Source organism: Amblyomma americanum, chromosome 1 (genome assembly GCF_052857255.1).
Source record: "Amblyomma americanum isolate KBUSLIRL-KWMA chromosome 1, ASM5285725v1, whole genome shotgun sequence".
NCBI lineage: Eukaryota > Metazoa > Arthropoda > Arachnida > Ixodida > Ixodidae > Amblyomma > Amblyomma americanum.
The window spans coordinates 278,159,408-278,178,311 of NC_135497.1; the positions used below are offsets into that span (position 1 = coordinate 278,159,408).

General features: G+C 44.7%; 1 protein-coding gene and 1 long non-coding RNA gene across 2 annotated transcripts in view; one reads left to right on the forward strand and one right to left on the reverse strand.

The window, feature by feature from the left end:
• The window catches only part of LOC144115149 (uncharacterized), a 43,189-nt gene that overhangs the window by 14,111 nt on the left and 10,174 nt on the right, over positions 1–18,904 (forward strand). The window contains exons 2-3 of the long non-coding RNA XR_013311274.1: positions 6,444–6,553; positions 11,724–11,789. This is a non-coding gene — a long non-coding RNA (uncharacterized LOC144115149). The remainder of the gene's footprint in view (positions 1–6,443; positions 6,554–11,723; positions 11,790–18,904) is intronic.
• Positions 2,230–18,904, reverse strand: part of ppan (Brix domain-containing protein peter pan) — a 33,012-nt gene continuing 16,337 nt past the window's right edge. Inside the window, exons 5-8 of the mRNA XM_077649326.1 lie at positions 18,089–18,307; positions 14,914–15,057; positions 9,107–9,279; positions 2,230–2,743 (exon numbers count right to left, since the gene is read on the reverse strand). Of these exons, the coding sequence (XP_077505452.1) occupies positions 2,394–2,743; positions 9,107–9,279; positions 14,914–15,057; positions 18,089–18,307 (886 nt within the window). The 3' untranslated portion in view covers positions 2,230–2,393. The remainder of the gene's footprint in view (positions 2,744–9,106; positions 9,280–14,913; positions 15,058–18,088; positions 18,308–18,904) is intronic.

The following is an 18,904-nucleotide window of genomic DNA, read 5'->3' on the forward strand; positions in this document are numbered from 1 at the left end:
TTTGAAGTAGGACACAAAGCCTTACTGCAATATACTCATCGACGTGGGTTTAAAATATCTGTGGCACTGTTCCGAGCGTTCGGAGGAGAAGAGTAGGAAAGCTTCTCGAATAAAATGACCGTTGGCTATCCTCAACATGCCAAGAAAACAGTGTTTTTCGGTTTCAACAGATCCCATTTTTTTTACCGGCAGATGTTTATTGGTGTTTTTTTGGTTAAAACTAGAAAGTACACAGCCTAGTGCTAACCTTGCAAAGTGCTGGTCTTTCATAGTAAAAACAAATTCATGGGTTGTTTACTTTCGTGGTAATGCGATTTCAGTGACAGCTAGGATGGCGCATAATGCTGATGTCAGTCAGAGCATTTAGTAACTCTGGGTCGGAATGCAGGGTAGGCACAAGTCACACACTGTTGCTAATCCATCCATATATGGCATATGCCGGCGTGACAGGCACAGCGAAGCAGGGTGTGAAGGGGGTTGCGGGAATGTGGCATTGACAGTGTTAGAGTAGCTGGCTTCAGTATGGTGCCGTGGGATATGGTATTGGGGCCAAGGATTTCCTGTTTTTGAGGCTCGAATAGATGATCTCAAAACTAACATTTTGCACAGCACAGCACAGCGCAACACAGAACACTGACGAAGCACCATTAGTGCAGAGTTTTTATTCATTACTCATGATGCAATTGTGTTTCGACCAATCAGCGTGTCGCATGGCTACGACGTTACTCATGAAGACATTTGTCGTGTTGCGGAAAAAAATTTGCAGAAATGGAAAATGTGGCATTAATAGCTATTGCTGTAAAAACTGATGGCGTATCCAAGCATGGAGGGGTGGGGATGCACGTGTTTGGTGCGTAGTATTACCCATGCAAAGACAGTGCAGAGATAATGTTGACGAGCAGTACACAAAACGGAGGAATGCTGCGTTAACAGCCATCACTGTAAAGCAACAGCACTCTGCGAGTGCTTTGCACTTTCGGCAGGGACCCACAGGACGTGCAGCTCATATGGGGTTTGCAGTCGCTCTCTGTGCACCAGCATACAGGCAGTGCATCTCAGCTGAAGTCACAACGACTTCTCAATCGAGTGTCCAAGTGAATTCACTTTAGTGTTGCAAGTAACATTACCTGTTTAAGCCTGAATGGTGATGGCCATAGTGTTTTCAGGCCAGGAAGGTGAGGAGGTAGTGGATTTATCTCTTCAAGGGACAGTCAGTTAAAGCAGACTGCTACCGTGGTCTGTTACGTCAATTAAAGAAAGCAGTGAAAGAAAAAAAAAAGGAGAAAAGTTCCAAAAAAGAGCATCCTTTTGCAAGACAACATACCTGCTCACCTGGCTGGAAAGACGAGGGATGCTTTAATAAAGGGATATGAATAAAAGCCACACCCCTTTACTTTTGAAGGCTACATGTTCACCAAAAGATAGACAGCTGACTCGTTTAAATCAAGACTGGTTTTTTACAGCACGCAATCATGGGTACCTTACAACACTTCCTGTTACACGCTCTGAAGGCAGCAGTACTCCATCAACTTAAAATGTATAGCACCTCACACATTTTCATACCATATACCATTAACTGAATATTTTACTGGTAAAGGAGACACTGGTAGAGAAACCAACGTTGATTGGTAGAGAAGAGAAGTTCAAGTGGTAGAAAAGCCAATTAGTATTGTCGCCGACCGAAAATTCGTACCCGATTTTTTGGACATGCTTGATTATTTGGACTTTTCGTGGCATCGTGAAATGGCCCATAGAGCCAAAGTACAAAAGTACCTTCAAGTTGCAAGAGATTGCTCTTCCCAAATAGCCTCTCGCGGCCAATAAGTAATGTAACTGCCACCTGCCATGGTGGTCAGTTTACTCACAATTCAGTGGGCAGGTTGTGATGACACCACAAGGTCACGTGACCTATGTGGCCCGCCTGCCACCTAGGGTTGCTTCTCCGGGGATTTTTCACTCGCAAGTTACAACGCCAATGCCAGATTTTATGCAGAATGGGAGCCTTGATGCTATCGCATTAAAAATGCTTTAATATGTCTCAAGCAACAAGTTTAAAAGCACTAGAAAGGCATAGCTAAAGGGTTTACTAAGAACTCCGGATTCACATTCTGTGACCCCACACACAGCTGGATAAGTGAAGAAAAAGTCCTCCACTGATCAGCAACTCCCTGCTACCACAGCCAATCCTCATCAGAATGGCCACATTATGGTTTGACAAGACAACATGGGTGCATTGGCAACAGTATTCCATAACTACTGCACAACTCACGAGCCACAGTAAGGAGGGCAACACAGCACTGTGTTGTGTCCTCCCTACTTTGTCTCGCCAACTGTACTGTAGTTAAAGAACACATTATGGCTTTATTTTTCTATACACTGCTCGTCTTAGCTCCTCAACGATTCCTCTTGTGTTTGGCCTTCTTGAAAGGCACATCCTGCTTCTGCTGGGCCCGGAGCCTAGCCACTTTCTGTGAACGTAAGCGCTTTTCTTTTGTCTTCTCTTTGAGCTTCCTGCGCTTCTTTCGCCGCTGCATCATGACCTCAAAGTCGGACAGCTTGCGCTTCTGTGGCTTCTTGCCCTCCTGTTCCTCGCCTGCACCGTCCTTGCCTTTCTTCAACGCTGGCACCTTTCCTGTCCGTCCATGCTGCTTCTGCTGGAACTTCAGTTTTTTAGGTGCAGGAGACTTGGTGTCCACCATGCCACCACTTTTTCTCTTTGCTACCTTGGCCTTTGGTAATGCACCTGAAATATGAGTTGAGGTTTTTTTTTTTTCATACTGCCCAAATGTTATGGCAGTGAGAACAAAAAAAAAAAAACTGATATACCTGCATAAAAATTACTCTCAAGCAAAACAACTGATATCCGCTGCACCACAGCCTCATGATTAAAATAAATTAAGAACTTTGCCGGCATTATATTTTTCATGTTCTCTTGCTTGAACACAGAACTAGAAGCTAGCAGACTTGCGGCACTACCCCAGCAAATCAGCAGACTAGCAAATAATGCTAAAGGGCAGCAATAAATAAGAGGGCAGACAAAGAGTTTCAATGCATGCCAGTTATGTCAGCTGTCAGTTATTTCAGGAAGTCTTGATGGCATTGGGTATTTCATGCGTACAATAGAAACTTCAACACTTAACCCTTAAACGGACCATTTTTTTTCTCGACAACTGCACAAAATGGTCTTTTTTCTTTTTACTTCATGGTATAGTAATATGCTTTATCTAAAAAAAAAAAACCGTATTTTCTTTCTTTTTTTTTATAAAATAATCCTTATTTGGTACATTTCTGTTCAACGAAAATGTGTGCATTGCAAAGCAACAGCAAATAGAACCGAAGGGCTTCTTCCTGTATATACTGCGACAACCAACATTCAAATCTTCAAATCCTGCTACACTAGTTTGTCACAACTGTGCCAACGCTCAAAGCAGGGAACTGCACACGGGCCTTTCTGACACCACCTGCACCAGGTGCGTGCTCCCTTCCGGACACACATCTATTACTGTCCCCTTTCAGACAGCACACCACGCAGGGCCGTGTCAGTTCTTCCCTTTTTTTTTTTTGCCGTAGGAGGAATGCATGATGGAAGGTGCCGCTCCATCAGCCTCTTCACAATATTCATCATCGCAGCCACTGAACTCTGTCGCATCATTGTTATTGTGTTCTGCCATGTTCTTGTGCACAGTGTGCAGTTCACTGAGCACTCGTGCCGCCATCTGTTGGCAAAACTAAAAAGGCGCCGGATGAACCCTACTCGCCTTATACCAGACACAGAGTGTCAGAAAACACATGAAGAGCTGGACTCGTCATAAGGCAAAAATGACTGCTGCCTTATGACAATTGCGGCTCCTCAAAGTCTGCCAAGGGCAAGGTTCTCCCCATGGTGAGCGGCAGTGGTTTTGCCGCCCACCAGTCCAGCCAGCCGACCGGCCAAGTCTATGATCACCCGCCCACGTCTCAATTATCCCTTGGCAAAGACTGCGGGCTTGAAGTTTGCTAATGCTGCACATAGAAATCGCTGCAACTTTATCACCGGATGCAGGAAAGCATTTGTGCGGAGCCACATAATTACACGCACCACGCACGGCCACGCTGCCCAAAGCGTCAAGTGTGGATATCTGGATACAGTGTGGTAGCAGTAGAGAGACCTCACAAGCGGCGTCGTCGCGTGTGAAAAGGCGCCACCGTGCTAACTGCGAATAGCCCATGACAAGCGCACAGCTGGAGCAGTTTCACCCAAATCAAAGAACAGAAGAATCTTGGGGCGGAACCGAGGGAAACGCATCTGCACTGAAATGGCAAGATGCGTTTCTAGTGAGAACATGCAAAGACCAGTGACGCACCAATCAGCGTCCGAAATTGCGCAGAACTCTACTCAGCTGGCTGGCCAATGTGTGGCCGGGCCGACACTGCCGTGGTCTAGAGCGAAATTCAGGAAATGGAAACCAAAACTGTGCACCTGCATAATTTTTCGGAGCCAGGGTCCTCTGAACGTCGTCACGCCTGCCTTTGCCTGACGTAAAAGGAACGCGGATACCTTATTGACATGAGATCTGACATGACACGAGATATTAGCACGATCACCCACTACATCGTCCATACAGCAACACAACCTCCGGTCGGGAGTCCATCCGAATTAACCGGAGTGAGCCCAGCAGCATCCGAATTAACGAGCGTCCGATGTTGGCCAGGACCACGTCAGCAGCCCGAATTATCCTTATTTCTGAATTAAAGGGGATCAAACTAACAAGGTTTCACTGTCCAGCTCCTAGATGCCTGGTGCGCTTACGTTTCCAGAACGTTTCATTTTGCCAATGCACTGGAAAAGCTGTGCCCTACTCTACACAGGACATGCTGACAGAGTGAATTGCTTTTGCCAACTTTGTGCTTGAATCTGAGCGCTTGCAAAAGCTGACAGCACCAGACTTTTTGCTTTTTGTGGCAAACGACATGAAATAACTGTTTCCTCTTATGGAGTGTATAGCTGGCTCATACCTAATTACACTCCCACTGCACACAGTAGACTGCAAGAGTCTTCTCAGTTCTGAGACCTATCAAGACACAACTGAGAAATTGCTTCAAATAGAAGTCATTGGACTGCCTGATTCGTATTGCGTGTCAATGGCCGGACATCAACAGCTACCCATAGGATACGGTAGGGTAATCGTAAATGTGGGCAAAGTTGAATAATCGGACGGTTAATGCGTAAGTGGCCAGGAAGTTAAACCTTTTTATTTATTTTTTAAGATTCCCTTTTGGGCACCCTAATATATTTCTTTTGTTGGAAAATGTGAGTTCAACAAAAACAAACTCGTGAAAATTTCACAGGCACTGCACATATCGGCATGCAGTGATAAGTGCAAACTCGAACTTTACTCAATCCACCTTTCTCATTTACTTGTGCCGCCATTTGTCATATGGTAGCACTGGAATCAGAATGGTAGGGTACTGAGCTAGAGTGAGCTCTCTTCCAGACAGCCAAACATGGAGTTGTTGCCATGGGGCACGCAGTGATTCTGTCGACGATGGCTTGTCCTAGGCAGCACCTCATACCTGGAAGATTTCTAGAACTGAATGATGGCTGCGTGAGAGGTCCAAGACAGATTGCTGTGCCCACAGAAGAGAAAATTCTTCACTACCTTCAGTTACCTGGCATGCGGTGCAATTGCCAGCTGAGCAAGAGCCATCGCTTCAAAGATGCGGGTTATGTACGGGATGTATTGTTTAATGAAATATCCCCCGTTAGTGAGGTCGCCGCTTCTGTATATGCCTGCCATCAATGAAAGGTGGCTACTACTTCATGTACGCAGTAGTTAAGAAAAGACTGGAGCTGTAACCAAGGCTCACTGCCAATGCCCAGGCGGGATAAGTGAATTTTAGCAATAACGTGCAGTCACTTGAAGCACTGACTCCAGCTCAACTGACTTTCAATATTATCAGAATCTTTCCATTTCTATTGGCGATAGTGCTGTTTTGCTTCACTAAACCATACCGCACGCTTCACGCTACATGGAGGCTGATCACTGTACGATCCTCAACGTATGATACGTGATACTCTCGGCCTGTGGCCTTGCTTGTACTTGGCGCCTTGTGAAGCTTGTAGTATACTGCCTTTAAGTGCATTGATTTATGTCATAATATTAGTGCTTGACGACTGAGAAATGAGCTTTGAGTAAGAACGAGCTAACAATTAACAAAACCGCGTACAGTGCCATCCGAACACAGTTTATTTTAAATGCTATCTTGACTGCATTATTCTAGTGTGCATGAAATTTCTGTATGGGCTTACTATATGATTTTACACAGTGCCGTATTAAAGGCATGACCCGATGCGAGTGTCTTGCTACTGCCTCGGCACGGGCGCACATGCCATGAGCGTAAGCTACACATAGGCAAGCTGTGCGGCAGAAATATCTATTGGCTTACGTTCCGGCTTTTTACAGCTATGATGCCCTTGACATATGCACATCAAGCCAAGCAACCGATATGACACTCGAGTCTAAGGTCTTTCTCACCCATACGATGCGAGCACACATGCAAGCGCCCGGCTCAGGTGAGTTTTTTTTCCACAATCCACTCCGTCACATAGTGGGCACTGAGAAGTTCCTGGCATGGGATTGGGGATGCCACAGCTTTGCATTCATCCCCATGGCTACTCGGGGAAAAAGCTGCATGCCTCGTATTCCAACCTGCAGCACTGCAGATTACCGGGAAGTCTCCTCTCTTTCTCTCCCTCTAGCTTTTCCTTACATTCTTTCCTGTGCACGCTTCTTTTGTAAATAAAGGGCGACATGAGTTTAAATCAACTGATGGGAAGATTTTGAAATGCAATTTTCTCGCCAACAGATGCATCTTCTGCTGCCAGACAAACATCGGCATAGGCAGAAAGAGCCTGAGAATCAAGTTTTACTGAGAGCAATAATTGGATGGAGTTGCCTTCAGTGTCCCTGTAATGAGTATGAGGTGTTCACTGCATACCATGATGAGAGTATGAAAGTGAACTATTCAGTAGGCGTGTGCAAACATTGAAATTTTCAAATACGAATCGAATACGAATATAAAGAAAAAATGGCTTCAAACATCAAATCGAATATGTGTTCACTATGAAAAAATTATTTCAGGAAATGATATACAGGCAAATGCTGTGGCACTTAGTTTTCCAAAACTGTGTATGCTCATTGCAACCGAAATAAACAACACCAGACTGACTCAGCACCATATAAAAGGCATGATGAGCACAGAAATGTGTACTGCTTGATTAAACAGCATAACAGCATCCAACCTGTAATGTGGTCATGTAAAATGATATCCATAAAATGGCACATGACTGGCAACTAAAAATAACATGATGGCTAGTAAAACCTCATTAATTCGGTGTTCAAGGGGCCGGAAGAAATGCCCGAATTACCTGAAGGTTGATTTATAATTTGTTCTGAGCCCTCCGAAAAAAAAAAAAGTATAAAAAATGCGGTGGAGCCTTATGAGGAAACTCCATCACACAAACACCGAACACTCAGTTTCGGCATGCTGGAAGAACTACGCGGACGTAAGCGAGGGGAAAACACGATGGTGTCGGAACGGCGAGACTGCTTCTAAATAGCAAAAATAATTATCAGCGACATGCCAGTTGGTGCGAAACCAGCACGAAGCTGGTTTCGGACGATGAGCGAATGCGCAGGCCGACAGCTGCCATCGTTGCCGGCTAACGACGAAGTTCAGAAACCGAAACTACGCGGCCAGGCACCAGGGGCCCTCTTATTGTTGTCCCACCTGCCATTATGCCCACTTAAAGAGGTAATAAGGGAGTAATTATTCACTGGCATCCACCCAAAAGCAACCATACGGCTACAGAGGAAAGCTATACAGCTTTCTCAGAAACTTCGTCGTTTTTCGTCCTGGTCTGCGGTTCGAACCCGGGACCACCGCGCCACCGGAGTAGTCGCTCTACCAAATGAGCTAACCGGGACGGCTAGCATTGATGGTAGGGTGAGAGCGAATTGAACAATAACTCGATGTGGAAACAGTGTTGGTCAAATGTTTAGGGAAATTCCTCAAGGTGGAGTAGATTTTTAATAAGAGAGTAATTCCTTCCTAAGGAAGCTTTCCTCTGTAGCCGTAATGTTGCTGTTGGATGGATGCCAATGAGTAAGTACTTCCTTATTGCAAATCTACTCCACCTGTGGAATTCCCCTACACATTTGAACACCATTTAAGAGGTGTGCAGGTCACAATGCACCATGCAATAGGTGGGATTTTTACACGATCGCTTGCCCTAATGTGACACCTTGACTCGCTCCTTCGGGAGCCTCATGAAAAGTTATGCAAGTGGGCTTTCCTGCATATCATAACTAACCAAAACAAGATGGTGGAGGTCATGCTTGGAGAGTATGAGGGCTCTCGCTGTGAAGCGGGTGGTCAGCCATCTTATCAGGCACCATATGTGGGAAAGCCCACTTGTGGAATTTCGCTCGAGGTCCAGTCTGGCAGCGGCCGAATGCAATCGGTCCACGCGATAAACGCCAGAGAAGAAAGTGAGGAGGACACATTTGTATTGTTTTCCTAGCACTCTAAACTCCATCGTCAGATAATTTGCCCAGATATTGCGGCTTTGCCATGGCTCAACTTATGAAAGTGGTATACGATCGCTGGCGAATATTAGGAAATTTTCTAATATTTGGAAATTTCCGAATATCGATTTCTCTCATACGAATATGGACCGAATATCATATTCGATTTGTATTTAAAATTTTTAATATTCACACACACCTGCTCTTTAGGGTTGCAGCTTGTAAAAATATACTGCAGCAGTCCAACATGCACATGGCATGTTTCTACTTTGTGTTTCCAGCTGGCAAGGTTTACAATTTTTTTTAGTCCAAGAATTGATTACATCGGAACAAAGGTAAAAAACTAACATATTTTTGTCTACAGCAGTTCAATGAGTCATGGACATGCTTAATGATCTGAGAAACAAAATGAGACAAATGCAAAAGTGATACTAGTGTTCTCAACTGAGCTTCCACTACATCCACATGTTTACCAGCACATGTAGGTTTACCATGACCACAGTAGATGACACCATGCCGACACCACATCGGAAGCTCACCTTCCTCTTCAGGATCTTCGCCTACTTCATGTCGGTACCACTCTTGGTCATCATCTTCTTCACTCTCGGCTTCCACATCCGCATCACTCCCTTCATCACCATGTTGTTTTTGCAAGGCTTCTTTTTTTTTCTTGTTTTCTTCCTGCTCACGCTTACGCTTTTCCTTCAGCTTCCTGAAATGCAGAATGCCATTAAGTTATGTATGATGAAATAACTGCAATGCTAATAGTTCTAATTTAGGTTCCAAAACAAGAAGCCTAAAACCAAGCAGGAATCCTAGAACTATTCAGTTTAATCGACAATAATACCAGCTTCCTTCAGACCTTTAGTGACAAACTCTCAGGAAAGCGCACACTGAGCAGAAATTTCAATTTCGAATTGCTTGGCTAAGGTGTTCGTGCTGCTCAGAAGACATGAATACCAGACAACACAAAGCTGACCCTCGCCCTGCCACTCGACACATCTAAGGGCCTCCTCCATCGGCTGTTTGGGACAGGAAGGCCTGAAGCTCTGTAGGCTTGCATCCACCTGGGCCTTCCCATCATCCAACGCAGCAGCAAGCCATACACCTTCTTCTATCCTTTCCTGCCCATGCCCATTGTCGCTTCATCATTTACGTTGCTACCTTTCAACTGGGACAATCTCTTTTCACCACGAGGTAATGTCACAGTAGCAGAAGATTAAGTGGGCAGTGGCACGGGGGTGATTCGCTCGCACTAGGCTTGCCAGCCATTAAATCATTCCTTCGCCTTCAGTCATGTTGCAGCAACTGGCAGCAACACTGAGTGCCCATGGTGGCCAAGGTGATAAAATCTGCTGTTGCTCATGAGAGAAGCTGTGAGTAGTTCTTTTAAAGCTCTCACTTCAGCCACCTTGTGCACAGCAACAGATGCTAAAGCTCAACGACTGTTTCAACTTTGGGCTCTACCGTGTAGCTGCGCCGCTGGTCCTTTGTAGTTTTGCTTCTTTGGGGAAAAGAGGCATGTGCCTTTGCTAGACAGGCCTTCAAGGAGTGCCGTGTGATACGGGTATTAGATACACAAGGTCACCACCATCTTGCAGCACTTCCACACTGGTGAGAGCAAGCTTGCCACGAATTGGCACTAAACTGGCACTAAACTAGGCATGCCTTTTTATGAAATGAAATGGATAGGGACATCCAAGGACACTGAAAAGACTATTATGAAAATGCTGCACTTGAACTGCTGCGGTGAGTGCAGCCAAATCAAACAGACCTTATACATACAATTATAGTTAACGCAACAAGATGTAATCTTATTTCTTAAAGGGACTCAAAAGGAAAACCCTACATCACAGCTAGATTGATACATTAGTGCCCTGAGAGAGCACGTACCTAGGTCATCTTTAGCAAGAACAGAAGTTTTGATAAGCCAGAGATTACATCAAAATGAAAAACATGACACAAGGCCTCAGGCAAATTTCAGTAACTGTGCCTGATTATGTGACCCGCCACGGTGGCTCAGTGGTTAGGGCGATCATTGGCTATAGAGCCGGGGTTCCCGGGTTCGAACCTGGCCATGGCAGCCGCATTTCAGTGGAGGCGAAATGCAAAGGCGCCCATGTGCTGGGAGACTGCAGTGCACCCAGGTGGTCGTAATTACTCCAGAGCCCTCCACTTCGGGACCTCTTTCTCTATTTCTTCTTTCACTCCCACCTTTCCTTACCATTACCCAGATGTGAGACAATTACTGCGCCTTTTCCTTTCCTCAAAAACCTTTTTTTTTTCTTTTTCCGATCATGAACATGCTCTGCCAGCCACAGTTCACCACTTTTTCATGTAACACTATTTTGACAAGCATGTGCCATTGAAACAGGACAAAGCAGCACAGTGAGTGCTGCCAACATGCTGCTACAATGTCAAACATCGTATGCACCACCTGCATTCAGCCATCAGCCTGAGTGAAGCCACAATACACAGCAGCTTCAGAAGCACAAGCTCACAGGGACAGTCATGGTCTGTAGGGCTCATCTGGTCAGCAGGTCAAATGGTTTCATTTCCACTTGACCCAGTGAATCAGGCACTTTTTTCAGCCCACATAAGGTCTCAAACTGAAAAATGTCACAGCTTTTTTTCCAGGCATAAAGCTGCTAAAGGTTGAAGGTATCATTATTGAAGAGGTGGCCTTTCTAGGCCACAAAAGAAAAATAATTGCTGGTGGTTTAGGTCTGGTTAACCCTGGTCGAAAGCGAAAAGCTGCATCTCCCTGGCTATGTTTGTTCCATAGATAGCCATACTGACACACACACACAGTAGTAGGCATTTTTTTTATTTGTTAAACATCTTGCTTTCTTCGAAACAACATTACAGGTGCTCACATAAGATGGTATATATTTAATATAGCTTCGGTAACATTTACAACTGTATTATTGTTCGTTGTATGCGGAGATATGGAACCAAATCCAGTTCTAAATGACCCACAAACCCTGCATATAATTTTAGGAAGCCAAATTGAAAAAGAAACTGTTTATTGGGGGAAAGGAAATGGCCCAATGTGAGGCAGGCATCATTTCCTTTTCTTAAAACCAACTTTCATTTTCCTCCCCTTACATTTCCTTTCCTTAAAACCACCCTTATTTTACTTTCCTTCCCTTACAGTGATTCCTTTAGTACAGCACAGTTCTGGTGGACACCCGAGGGAGCACAGAAAGTCTACAGAGATATGTGAGACAGGCCTCATTTCCTCTTCTTAAAACCAACTTTATTTCACTTTCCTTCCCTTACAGTGATTCCCTTAGTATAGCACAGTTCTGGTGGACACCCGAGCACGAGGTGTCCACAGAGATACCTATGTGACACAGGCCTCATTTCCTTTCCTTATAACCAACTTTATTTCACTTTCCTTCCCTTACAGTGATCTGTGTCCCCTGAGATATGTGAACCAATCTTCATTTCATTTTCCTTCCCTTATGTGTTCAGGTGTCCCCCAAGATATGTGAGACAGGCATCATTTCCTTGTTTGACCTCTAGCTACATTCAAGGTCAAACTTGCAGCACCGCTGAGGCCTTGCTGACAGCTTGAAAAGCTGGCGTAGTGAAGCTTTCTGCTTCGAAAGCCAAAACTAGTATAGCTTTTCGTGAACCAGAGCCGGGGCATTGAAATTTTGGGGCGAGGGGCTGGATAGGAAACAGTGTTTTCCAAACACACTTGAGCGGCTGGCCCACTTGAAATATAACAAGGCACTATGTTCTGGCAAGGCCAGACTCTGTCCCAATGAGGCACAACTGCAGCTCTGCACCAATTTGTTCGCCCCCAGAAAATGAACTCATGGCTTTGTGTTGTGCTGAAATCGAGGCCTCCCCAGCTGATGCACATAAGGCGCCATTGTATGCAGGAACTTCTGCAGCGCAGGCTTTCTGGAGTATCTTGCACTACGTAGAGTTGCTCAATTTATTGAAGTACCCAGCATCTTGAACCACATTTCTTTACCAGGAGCAGAAATAAGGGTCCATTTTTGAAAAGAACATTCTAAGGAAAGCATGCCAAGTTTGCCAGTGTTCAGGCTTTCTTGCTTTGTTTTTCACTACAATTTCAGCAATTTCAGCTGTCTTCCCAATCTGGAGCAGCAAAATGAATGTAGTAGATATACAATCACATGTGTAGAGCATGTGTGCGACACACAAGCAATCCAGCTACTGATAAGCAATCTCTACCAGGCTTTTTACTGCATACATGCATACCATTGTTACAAGTTCAATTTGGTATGAGCCAATTGTCAATCTTTCCACCTTTTCCCCATCTCAGCCCAGCTGAAAAAGTCCATTCGTTCCAATTGGAATTCCAACTGGTATTAAGTGGAACCAACTGGAGTTACTGGGTTCCAATTAACAGCAGCTTGTTCATTTGGTCTTGCCAAGTGGTATTAACTGGAACCAATTGGAGTTACTGGGTTCTAATTGGCAGCAGCTTGTCCTGCTGGTTTTGTCAACTGATGTTAACTGGAACCAGTTGGAGTCACTGGGTTCCAATTGGCTGCAGCTTGTCCAACTGAATAAATCCAATTGGTTCTTGAGATTCCAATTGGACATTCCAATGGGTTACAGAGGTTTCAGCTGCTCGGTGTCCTAGTAAAAAAATTGGCTGCCAATTAGACTTTCCAATTATTAAATTCACAGTTGTGTTCTTTCAAGCAATTGGAAGCTCCAACTCCACATGGAATGCCTTGAGCATTGCAAACAAAAAAAAATGAGCCATTTGGAAGGTTCAATAGTATAGAAGAATAATTATTACCAGCCGAAAAAAGACGAGGGACAAGAGGAGAACCTACACACGACCTTGTCCTGTGTAGGTTCTCCTCTTGTCCCTCGTCTTTTTTCGGCTGGTAATAATTATTCTTCGACATATCATACCAACTGGCCCACCATTCAGCCTTGGTTCAATATTATGTTTTAATTGGGTCCAAATTCACAGTTACATATTGCTCATTATTGACATACAACAGTGAACTAAAGATGTTTCTGTTGAAGATATTAGCAGCATTACCTGCTGAATTGTTTTCATCATTTCCACCCCCACTGCGGGCGTGAGTAAATGAAATAATTTTGCTAAATGGACAAGCGTCGCTGGGTCCAGCAGGAGGGCCCCGTTAATGGAGTATATGTGGAAGCAAGTGTGTTCTGTGGATATGTACTGAGTATATGTTCCTTGTGTGATGCTTTTGTGATGGTTTGTTTGGCTTCACTTCCCTAACAGTGTGAAATTCTCATAATTTCAATTTTCCTGTAAAACATTGGCACAAGGCAGAATGTTCCCCAATGGTCCTGGGAGAAAATTAATTGGTTCCACTTGGACCCAACTGATTTTTGACGCCACTGAAACCAATTGGAAGTGTGTCCAATTGGTGCCCAAAAACCTAACTAGTCCCAATCGATAAATTACAATTGGAACCAATGGACTTCTTCAGCTGAGAGATCATTGCAAAAGTAAGCCGGGAAAAAAAAAAGCAACAAACACACACATCACATCTACACAGCACTCAACAGCAATCCAGAAAAAACAGTGTCGGTTTCAGTGGACCCACACGTTTCTCAGCCTTCTGATAAGTGCCATCAACCGTTTTGGTAGAGCAAAGAAGTGAGCCCCAAAACCGATGCCAAATTTCATGCTAGTAAGCTGCCTTCACCACAATCCCCTCTTTTGGCTGAGCAAGGATGCAAAACCCAACACCACTGGTGACTGTCTGCACAATACACATTTCTGCCCTGCCCTTTGCACTTCAAGGTGACTCGACAAGATCCTAGTGTGCTTCGCTTTTCCTTTTCTTTTTAATGACCTGCCATTGCCAAGACAACGGGCACGATCAGAACAGTGTCCAGCATTTTTCTGGCTGGATGAGGGATTTTAGAGAAAATCTGAGCAACTGTTCGAGCTCGTCACTACACTTGTGTGATGCAATGCTGGTGATTACTGCAGGCTGATGAAGTGCTTGAGAACCAAATTTTGCTCTAGAAAAAAGAATGGACTTTGGGTGCAGGCTTGATACCGATTACTTCAATTTTGTCATAATGAAGCCTGTTCAGCCTTTTGGCACACTAGTTTGGCATCGCAATCATATTGCTGCACTTCGTCACGTGACAGCATCAAAGTCCTTGCAATATACCAGACATTGAACACCGTGACAAGGGAGACCTAATATCCTTTGTAAATAGCCATTGAAATCAGCTTCATGCTCTTCACATAAGCACTGATACCACTAGTGGTACTTTTAGTCTGTGTTCATTACAGAACATTAAGCACTGCAGCATGGTATGTGAAATCTGAAATACCAACACTTAGCTTCACACTTACTTGAGCTTCAATCGCCGCTCACGGAGTGCCTTAATCTCCTCAGGGGTCCTTTGGACTAATGCATGGTACATCACTTCCCCAGTCATCAGGCCTTCCTCAATCTTCACCAACTTAAGCTTCATTCGTGGGCCCAGTTCAACCATCCTAACACATAATTGCAAAGGGAAAGAAATGAAATTTTTTTACAACACACTTTAGAAATTTTTTCAAAAATTTAAAGCACACAATGCACCTGGAATTCGAAAAGCATACAAATGTGCAAATAAAGTGAAGTTTGAACTAGTGGAAGCCAAAGTAATGAACAAGAGGCAATGTGCCACACAGTACAACTACAACCTTACTCCGTAAAGTTCCGAGACAGTCCATTAAAAAAAATGCGTTTAAAATTGAAATCATTTGTGCAGCACCCTTCGCAAATAGCCTCTCTTGCAGTCTGTACACAGCTTCCAACGCTTCTTGAGGTCTTGGAAACAGTTGGAAAACGCTTCTTTGTCATGGTGTCCTGAATGGCCTCCACGCTCCCCATCCAGAGACCTTTTAGGGCTCTCTTCACACGAGGAAACAGGAAAAAATCACATGGGGAGAGGTCAGGCGAGTACGGCGGATGGGGAAATACAGTATTGCTGTGCTTAGCGAGAAATTTTGTCACGCTGAGAGCAGTGTGCGGCCTTGCATTATCGTGGAGAAGGCTCCACTGTCCAGATGCCCAAGTCAGGGCGACGGCGTCGCAGTGCATCACACATGTGTTGCAGCATGCAGATATAAAACTCCTGATTCACCGTCTGCCGTTGTGACGAACTCGTGGTGTATGACACCTCTGGCATCGAAAAAAACTATCAGCATCGCCTGTTTAGGTCTTCTGTCGCCGCGCCTTTCTCGACGCCAGAGAGCTTGTGGACCACCATTCGGCGCTCTGCCTCTTTGTTTGCGGATCATATTCAAAACACCATGTTTCTTCTTCAGCATGATGCTGACGAATGCAGCATCCTTCTCTGCCTCAGAGAGCAAATCAGTGCTCACTGATGCCTGCATGCACTTCTGATCCTGTGTGAGGGAGTGCGGCACAAGTCTGGCATTCAGCTTTCGTTTCCCCAAGTTCTCACGCAAAATTTGGTAGCATGTTGTCTTACTAATGTACAGAGCATCTGGTAGCATGCGGACTGTAATGGTGCGGTCTTGCTGTACGATTTCCCTGATCCGAGCCGCGTTGTTTTCATTTCGCGAGGTTGAAGGGCGCCCCTGCCTTGCGTCATCTTCCACCGACGTTCTCCCCGAAACGAACCTCTTGTGCCACTTGAAAACTCGCGCCCGCAATAATGTCTCGTTGCCGTAAGCATCAAGAAAGAGCTCATATGTCTGTGTGGCTGTCTTGCCAAGCTTCACACAGAATTTTATGTTTACACGCTGTTCGAGGTGGACGTCCATCTCTCCACATTCACTCACAGTAGAATATGCAAACGACTACTGACAACATATTTTTCTACCTGTAGCGCCATCTAGTGGCTGCCACAGCAATTGACATAAATAGCTCAGGTTAGCCCGAAAAGATGGCGCGACGCATATGCACCAACATTTGTTTTGGGGAATCATTCCTAGAGAAGAAAATAAATCAGTCTCGAAACTTTACGGACAAAGGTTGTAGGTAGAAGACGAGGAGACGAGAGGGGATGCTTCAGCACGCATCTGTGCCAAGATTGAAAGATCCTCAATGCCGAGATTTACAAGATACAGTAATACCTCGTTAATTCGAAGTCACTGAAGCCACAAAATATGTTAGAATTAACCGGGTTTTCAAATTAACCGAGCATAGCAAAAAAAAATGAGACCCAGGCAAAAAATTTTCTTGCGGGAACACACTACCTACATTGGACAAACGTCACGATTATCATATACTACCGTGTAATAATAATAATAATAATAATAATAATAATAATAATAATAATAATAATAATAATAATAATAATAAATAACTCCAAATACAACTCGATGCACCCCCTCCCCCAATTCTTCCCTCCTCCCTCATCATCCCGCCACCACACTATATTTTGTAGTTTCCAATGGGATGGAATCGTGGCAAGTGCACGAACAAAAAAAGTTTAACGATGCAATCACAAAACAAAAGTCTGAAACTAATGGAGATAAAAACGAAAAAATTGCACTCCATCCTGTCTTCCATACATGCTCGCGCAGCCCGACTGACTAAAGTGACAAACTGAACGGAAAACTTTCCGTGCGATGCATGCCTTGCAGATTATTGGAAGTTCACTCTTGCCCCTACTAATCGCTCGTCCGAGGAAGCAATCGCCAGCGCTAGCAAATAAAGGTAAACGGCGCGAAATTTGAATTTTCTTCAGCGGAACCGATTTGCATACTAATTTACGGCCTTTTCTGATACCTGAAGCCTCATGTCATGCTGTAAACAGACACCGGCAAGTGACGCATACTACCCGTCACTCGTCCAAAACTACCTCAGGCTGATATCGCATGGCTGTTTTTCCGAAGAAAGGTCGACTTACATGCGACTGTGTAACCTGTAACCTGACCCTCTAAACCTAACACAACACTCAAAGAAACGGTGCTAGCCGGCATTGGACACAGTCAGCCCGTCGTGGTTGTGAGACAAGTGCAGGCACATGCTTCGGTGGTCCGCAAGCCATACCATAGACTGGTTCTTTGTGTTTCACACATCAAGCATCGGCATCACTCTGTGGTGCTACCTCGCAGCTCCGACAGGCCGCCATTTCATCGCTTCGCTGCGAAATCGGGATCGGACATCCTCGCACAGCACCTCAGATCTTCGAATTAACCGGGCTGGTGCAGGCCTCCAGTTCGAATTATCCGGTCAAATTTGTATTAGACACTACAGGACCACAGAAGTTTTTTTATTAATCGGGGATGTCGAGTTCGAATTATCAAGGTTTTTACAGTACGCCAAGGCTATACAGTGATTGAATATATTAAGCATAATTATATGCATTTCAGCCTTTAACTCAGTGACAGAGCAGACACAAAACAGGAATAGAATCGCCCCCAGCATAACCCAGCTCAGACACTAACTGTTTGCACCAGAGCGCCAGTTTTTGTACTGAAGAAGTTTTCAAAGGCCACCTGATATCTTTCTGCACTTGGAATGCAATACAGAACATTGTCCATATGGCAACAAGTGAGTGCTCACCGGACAGAACTCTGTTGATTGAGTGTGTTGCCCCTGCTGGAAATCTTCTGAGGCAGAACAACTTGATTCGAAGCACCATCCAGTTCAGCTTCACTTTCTGATAGGCCTCCCTGGTCCACATACTCACTGATGTCCCGCAGATGGCCCAGGTCGGGAACTTTACTTTGCACAAGTTTCTTCACAGCACGGTTGATGCCACATGGTGCAACTTTGATGGTACTGCAAATGGCACACAAATGCTAATCTACATATGGAAAAATTCAGAATCCCACCACTGATGCAAGCAGTCAAATTAGCATTTACAGCTGCCCCGTTCCAGAGCTGTGTAATTATTAGAAGTTCTCTCAGTGGCAGCAACACTGCTGATAGGAGCCCTGCATTGTTTCAAGATAAAATACTGCTTATTTACACTTGGCACAATTCGTTCAGCTAGATGCAAAAAGGAAAGAAAAATAGTAAACTGTAGTCAGATACAACTCAAGAACGTAGTGGCAGATTCCCCTCAAAGGAGACCCTCCAGCCAATGGCACTGACTGATTTTCAACCCCCTTTCATCTGCCACCCCATGCGATTTCACAATAGCAGGTCAAAAGGGATGAACTAAGACATCACGAGAATCAGTCTACGCCATTGGCTGGAGGTCCCCCTTTAACGTGCATTTGCTGCTTCATTTTTGTGTTGTATCAGACTATAGCAAGCAGGACACAGGCGTTGGACAGATCACTACACATTGTACATGCTCCTCTCCCAGGTACTGCACTAAAAGACTAAAGCAGCTTTGGTGCTTTCAATGGGCGAGGTGCGTTTTTGAAGTCA